Source organism: Vairimorpha necatrix, chromosome 7 (assembly GCF_036630325.1).
Source record: "Vairimorpha necatrix chromosome 7, complete sequence".
Classification (NCBI taxonomy): Eukaryota; Fungi; Microsporidia; family Nosematidae; genus Vairimorpha; species Vairimorpha necatrix.
Genome location: NC_088822.1, coordinates 50,412 through 58,606, shown reverse-complemented (window position 1 = coordinate 58,606; position 8,195 = coordinate 50,412). Strand labels below are relative to the sequence as shown.

Below are 8,195 nucleotides of genomic sequence, written 5' to 3'. Positions count from 1 at the left end.
TACAATTTAATAAAGTAAAATTATGCAAAGAAGTGATAATGATATTATAATGAAGAAATAAGTACTAGAGATCTAAGGTTGCTTGGTAATGAATAAAGTACTAAAAATTTTGTTTATTTTATTTTTCTCCTTTTTTTCAATATTCCCTCCCATTATTAAAAAAAAAAGCAAAAATTTACCCGTAAAAAAATCGAGACAAAACTTTGTTTATCATTTAAGACGAACATTTATTTGTTCTTATTTTTTGGTTCGATCCTCACTGAAGAGATTTTTTTTAATTTTTTACCCCTGGCGTCCGCTCCGAACTGTGACAATTATTATCGCGGGTTAGAATTTGAGAATTTGTCTTAAGTTTATTTGTATCATGATTTTGACTGTAAAGATATGCAATTTAATGATTTATGATGTTTAAGACATGCAGGACCAATAAATTCTATGTTATTCTGTTAATCATAAGAAAAAATGAAAAATTTTGAATGTAGATATTTATAGTGTCGTGGCCAGTACAGGGGCCACAAAATATGATACAATTGTCGCATGATGATTGGCCAATTAAAATATATAAATTCATGCTGGAAAGAGGGGATGGAAAATATTAATAAACGATTTAACAACATATAAAATAAAAATTAAATCAAATTAAAATAAAGTTTAGCTAGAAAACATTTTTATTTTCTTGTTTCTTCAGCAATTTCTGCTAGTTTTTCTTCAATCGTATTGATATCCTTTTCTACTTTCCTTGGATCTAGTTTAAAAATTTCTATGAATTCATTTTTATCTACTCCATATCGTTCATATGTATAAAATGTGTCTTCGTTGAAACTTGAATTGACTAATAATTTAATAAAATTGGTCATATTTAGTATTCTAAAAACTTCAAAGTTTTCACTTTGTTTTACAATTACTTCATTCATTATATCAACTAAATTCAAATATTGAGAACTTTGCTCATTTGCATCTTCGTTTCTGAGATTATCTTTCATAATATTTCCAATTTCTTTCAAAGTTTTAAAAGATCCTTCAGCGGCGTCATCGTCATCGTTGTTAATGTAAGTTTCTGCTTCAACGAATAAAAATACCTTAATATATCTATATTGGTCCCTATTACTGTTAAATATCTTTGATATGATTGCTTTCCTGTTAAGATTCCCTTTATTTTCGATTAGGCATTCTAAATCCTCTGTGCCTATTAATTCATCGAAAACTAATATATGTCCGAAAAATATATTCAACCGACCTCTTGATCTATCCAAAATTCTTTTGACGAGAAACCCAATTTCTTTTTCTTTCAATAGAATATTAAACGCATCGATGACCGCGTGTTCTGTTTTTGATATTAAAACTTGCATTTTTTCTGCATATTTCCTGCTTTCCAAATTATTTTCTTGCACTGGATTAATTGTAGTGTTATTATTCTGAGGACACTTCAATAAACCTAGCTCATCTCTTAATAATTTTATTATTTTGCAATTTTCATTCTGACGTAGAGTATTCGGAACTTTCCCCCTCTTTTCTGTGAAAAATCTCACACTTTTATTAGAAAAAGCTGAAGAAAAAAAAGCATCTTTGTATAAATCGAAACACTTGGAAGAAATGTCGTTCTTTTCTTTTAGACATTGTTTTACTATGTCCAGCATTTCGACTTTGGAAAATTCGAAGTAAAAGTAAGCCTCTTCTATATAAACTAGAACACTGATACATATGATGTCGTCATTCGAATCATACCTAGGTGAAACATATGAATTAGCTATACATCTGTAGTATTTTGTTTTTAAGGGAGCTTCTTCGATCATATGAATCATAGATTTTTCCTCATTAATATAAGCTTGAATAGTTTTTTGATGCAAAAATTTGTTTTCGTTATTTGTATTATTTTGGTTATCATTTATTTTTCTGATTCCTTCTATAATGTCCTTAATAATGATATTTTCATTAGAATATATGCATTCGTTTAAATCAGTGGCTATATAGTTTAAAAAGACCTTATATAATTTATATTTGTTCATAATTTCTATCAATTTTCTTTCATATTCATTAAGAATAATATCTAAAGATTTTCCCTCACAATTAATATTTATAAATCCAATTTCTACTGATGGTACTATTTCCTCAAAGTTTAATATTTTAAAAGAAAAACTTATTATCTTATTTTCATAATGCCATAAGTCTGCATAACCATAATTTTTAGTAGTATCTAGCATTCGATAATCTCCTCCGTCGATTTTTTGATTGACCCCTTTCGTGGTTTTATTACATAGAGATCTATAAATTGCTTGTGTAGAAACAAACATATAGAAGACATGTAAGATGAACATAATGGGGGGTAAAGAAAAAATTTATTTATATACAAAAAAATAAATAAAAAATCTTCGATATTTTATAAAACTTCTACAAAAATATTAAAAGATGTTTATGATCTATGTATAAGCTTTTAATACATTTTTTATTTTTTTAATTTACCATTTTTGATTATGAATTTTTAATTTATTTTTTTTGAAAAAAAGAAAAATTAAAATTTTAATTAATGTTTTGAAAATTTGAAAAGCCAAAAAAAAGTAACAAATTAAGAATATCAATGTCACAATATTTTATTTTCACTCTTATTTACCAGTACAAGTTCTATTTTTATACTTTGTGGACATCAGATTTTTAATCTGAAATGAATATTGATTTAATTAAACACGTGATATCCAAAACAAAACTTCAAATCAAAAAGCGCTTGGAAGGTATAACACAGCATAGATGGGAGGAGTTACATGTGAAAAAAACTTTAATTAAACATTGTGATAAAAAAACTAATAAGAAAGTTTAGTCGTAAAAAAATTTAAATAAAATTACTAGTTCTTTTTTATAGCATATTTTTGTTCTTTAACTCATGCTCTCTCGTTTTCTTATAACTAAATTGAATTGTGTTATTTTTGAAAAAAAGAAGATGTTTTTTAATAATTTTTTGAACTGATTAAAAAAATAATCTAAAAATTAACAGTATGTATATAAACACGGAAGCATATATACAGTCAAGAGTCCTTAAAATGACTTTAGAAAGCCTAACTATGTCAGCCAGACATGGGCTTGATACAGATCAGGAAGGGGGTTTCGAGAGCCCAATGAGTGAATCTCAGAAGGAAGTCCTGGAACTGCCAGATGAGACTGTAAGCGTATCTTGTAAAAAATAATTAATAAGCCGAATATTATACCCAAATAAATTATATATTAATATTCTAACGATATCTTATGGTAGTATAACATAGAATTTTGCGACCAAATATAGGATATTATAAAATTAGTTATAACACTTGAACTTAAGATATCTCATGATTTTACGAGATCAAAATTAAATTTAATAAAGGATAGTTTTAAAAGCTTACATTTAATATAAGATAATATTGGCAAACCTGTTCAGGAGATGATTAGACCACTTTAACTAAAACGAAATATAAATATATATATATATATATATATATATATATATATATAAATATTTATATATATCTGATTGTTATGTTAGTATTTTTCTATTAGAGAAAATATTTTATATCTGATCGTATAATATATACTCGTAAATCAGTAGTAGATCAAAAAAAAGTAAAAAGGACTCAACATTTTGAACTAATATTTCTTGTATTCTTTTATATAGAAACCTCATTAATAACAATTTCTAATATATATAAAAAATACTTTTTTGTTTAATATTTTGTTTTCGATATTTCTAGAATTTATCCTTATACATCTGTTTTAAATTAAAAGCAAATTGAGAATTAGGAATATTTATAAATACTTCTTAATTAAAAATATTCATTGTTAATCGTATAGTGTTATAACACTAAATATGATAACGTTTTTAATTTTCACATTTTTTATATCAGTATATAGAAGGGACATATAAAATCTTAAACATTCTAAAAGTTTTAATAAATTATCTATTTAAATTCTCATAATCATAAATAAAAAAACTAGAATAATCATCATCAAAATATTCCTGTTTACACATATCACACAATTCATCAGACTGATGCTCAATAAATAATATTAGCAAGTAGGATTATTTAAATACTCGAAATGTCTAAAATTACACCTTTATTCTACTTAAAACTGTTTCCAAATAATCTAATATTCATAATTTTAATCTTAATTCTAATATCCCTTTTAATAATTGATACATTTATTCAGATAATGGTAACCTTATATCTATAGAAGTTTTCGCATACATTCTTCTCAATGATTATGTAATAATCATACTTATGTTTGATTAAACAATAATTAGGTATAAATGCGATCATTAAAATCATTATTTTCTACGGACTAGAAATATATGACCGGTGATCCTTATGTTTATCAATCAATAGATTATATAGCTAAATTTGGGTAAAGCTAATGTAGCGGAAGAGCTTCTATTATAATTATAGTAAAAAGTAAAATTACAATTCTTGTGGCAGCCTGTGTTTTTTTCACTGTTAATGTAATTTTAAATATTTATGCTCATGATGTTATTTATCAGCTAATGAATATTATACAATTTAATACTTCGGAAATTTTAATATACATTTATATTTTAACTTTTCAACTTCTCGCGACACGTGGATGCGCAAGCGCTATAAGGTCTTGTCCATTGAAGTTGGTATAACCAATGGTACTCAAATTTCTGAAGTATGTAATTCGTATCATCATCTTTAGCTGATAAAAAAAGATCTTGAGCATAAAATTTAGAGATTATTACCTTAGAAAAAAAATTGACTGTCTTGAATTAGATATTGTATAATCCTCCATTTATAGTAGTATTAATTTCAGAAATATTTTGTCACTCCAAACTTATTTTATCTCTTTTATACACCAATCCAATCTTGATTTATCATTGCCCATAAACAAAAAAATTTTATTTAATATTTTAGGAGGGAAATTTAAAATAAACAAAAATTTAAAAGAGCGTATATTTTGAATTTAAAGGATTTAATAGCAAAAATAAAACAAATTTTGGCTAAAATCAGCTTTAGTGTAAAAAAAATGGGGGGGGGGGTCAAAATTTTTAAAAAATTGCCCCTTTTTTTTAAAAAACGAAGGGAATGCTGAGTAAAGAAGAAATTGAAGATTTTTATGAACATCTGCTAAGAAAGAAATATAAACAGAAATGTTCAATTTGTGGCTGGGATACATCTATAGTATCTAACGAAACATTTTATTTGAGATGTAAATTTCCCAAATGCGGCCAAAGATTTTCAATTTGGAATAATAACCTATTTTCAAATAGTAAGATAGATCATATTCTTATGCTGAAAATTGTTAATCTATGAACAATGGGACTTAAAATGGCGCATATTTCTAAAATTTTGGACTGTAATATGCAAAATGTAAGTGCTACACTTGAGAAATTATATAAATTAAAAATTTATGAAAAATATATAAATAAAACAAAACAAATAGGAGGCGAAAATATCATAGTGGAGATCGACGAAAGTAAAATAGGTAAGAATAAATACCACAGGGGAAAATTAGTTAAAGAATTTTGGTGTTTTGGGATGGTAGAAAGAACAACAGAAAAGAAAATAATATTTGTCATAATCAATAAAAGAAACAAGGATACATTGCTGCCGATCTTATTTAAGCATGTAAATTTGAAATCTATCATTCATTCCGATATGTGGAAGGCCTATATAACGTTAAAAAGCCATTACGCGGACCATAGAACTGTAAATCACAGTCAAACATTTAGAGATAATGAAACAGGTGTCCATACAAACATCATCGAAGGAAATTGGAGGTTTTTAAAAGCCTCTATACCCAATAGGTGTAGAACATATGAATTTGCTGAAATATATTTAGTTCTATATATGATTAAAAGAAATGAGAGCGAAGACATCTTCAAAGCATTATTAAAATTATGTTTTTGATATATTTTATTTATTTTAAAGTTAATTTTCATTCATTTTTATATCTTAATTATATTTTATTTTTTTTCTGAAGTTTTCTCTTCCCTTCGTTTTTTAAAAAAAGGGGCAATTTTTTAAAAATTTTGACCCCCCATTTTTTTTACACTAAAGCTGATTTTAGTCCAAATTTTACTTTATAAATTAATTAAAAAATATACAATCAAAAACTAAACAAAAATGTTAATTACTCTTTATTCGACGATCTTGTTTTGAAATTTATTGCTAATTTTTCTTTGTCTACAGAGTAACAACTCAATTAAAAAGATGACCAGATGGTATTTTTTGAAAAACAATACGGCCTTTAAATTTTTTATTTTCTGCTGACATTTTTGAAGAAATTCAAAATTTAATTAAATTTTTACTAAAAATCAATCGTAATGTCAAAATAAAATATTTTTTCCTTAATAAAAGTTACAGTTGTAAAATTTTAAAAGTTCAGGAATCTATTATTTCTAAACTATATTATTATTGTGTACATATATATTAATATTTTAAAATCTTATTTACATTCTGCAGAAATCTAAACATTTCTGGAAGCATACATCCAGTCTAATGTGATGAAGAAAACTCCAGAGAAACATCTCTTTGGAACGACGAACAAGATACGATAAAGATTATGCATTAGAAGAAGTGGTTAGAGCTTTAAGCGCACTAGCGAATATGGCGACTGTTGAACAAGCGATGTCGGTATACGAGAATGAAGCTCAAAATTTGGAGTTGAAAAACATAAATAATTCCACAGAAACCAAAGTCTATAAAGAGCCGAATCTAGTGAGCGATACAGGGGGAAACTGTGCCAATCTAACTTTAATGATAAATTAACTCAATAAATCTTTTATATGTTGTCAACACTAAACACAAACATTGGCGTACTTACGAATGTAGTAACGACCATGCAACTTTCGTTTGATTGTGTGACCCAACTTGACATGCCATCCGAAACGGTTGACATATTTTAGACATCTGTCCATGTGTTGTAGTAATGTACATCACAGTATCTAAGAAAAACAAAATCTCAATAAAGAATATTAGTTAAATCACATAAATATGTTTTTATTATTTTTTAGTTTAAATTCTTAAAAGAATGTAGTTCATATATAGTTGTAGCAGATCAAATACATATTAAACATATTCTTACAAATGACAGTTTTAACTTGTTGAAAAAATTATTTAAAAAAATTTACTTTAGAGGTATAGAAAATAATAATAACAAAATTGCCAGATATAATAGAGAGATTAAAATACGATGCCAGTAAATCTTAAATTGTGCGGTCACATATGAAAGTATTTTGTATATAATATAGGACATATACTTGTTTTTGCAGTGTAAAATGTTTACTATTTTTTAGTATAACATGTATATATATATAGAAATGTATATTTGGATCAAAGAAAATCTTATATAATTTATTTTCCAAAAGAAAGCATAAAACTAACATTGTAAATTGTTCTATTATTTGATTCATTCAGATTAATGATCTTTTAATCTGACTAATTTGAAATTTTTCTTTATGCATAGAAAGAAAAACAAAAATAAATAAAGTTGAACTATAATTGGTTTTCTTAAAGGATAACAAAAAATTAAAATAATCGTGCTTGGCAGAATGGTTGCACCTTGATTTAGGATTTCGAAGGTCCAAGGTGAGATTCCCGGTAAGAGAAAATTTAAATTTATTTTAAGTATAAAGATATCTACTGGCGGACATATAGACGTCACTAAATATAATATTTCAAAATTGATAGACTAAACAAATATTTTGAAAAGTATCTCTTGTATGAATTGATCATTAATTTCTTAAATACATTCACACTTTAAATTCTTATTACATATAATTTGTCCTTCTGTGTTTCATAATACCATAGCTGTATATTCTATAGGGACCTAAAAGCCAATTATGGCACTCTTGATGTAGAAATTTATGAAGTTTGTTTTTATACAAACAAGATATAGTATAAGATGGAGATATGTTCAATTATTTCATTAAAGACAAAGAAGTTTAATAAGTTTGCTTTTAGTGTCTTTGTAGTTGAAGAGCCATCTGAGATCTAGATGATTTATATATATAATATCGACACTAGATTAAAACGATAAATCTATACAGAGGTTTTAAAATCTTCATTTTAATATATTTTTTGATTTAATGATGCGATTAGAGGCTTGTATATAAAAATAAACTCATCAAATCTAAATGGTTACGTCGGAGATAGTGCAGCGAAAGTATTTGGTAGAAGTTAAGTGAATAATAATACCCTATATCAATTGGATTTTTA

General features: G+C 25.8%; 1 protein-coding gene across 1 annotated transcript; it reads right to left on the bottom strand.

Moving 5' to 3' along the window:
• Positions 1-668: 668 nt before the first annotated feature.
• VNE69_07001 (uncharacterized protein) lies at positions 669-2,315 on the bottom strand (the record flags this gene model as incomplete). Its single annotated transcript, XM_065474005.1, has 1 exon — positions 669-2,315. The coding sequence occupies one exon, from the start codon at positions 2,313-2,315 to the stop codon at positions 669-671; it is 1,647 nt and encodes a 548-aa protein (XP_065330077.1).
• Between the last annotated feature and the right edge of the window lie 5,880 nt (positions 2,316-8,195).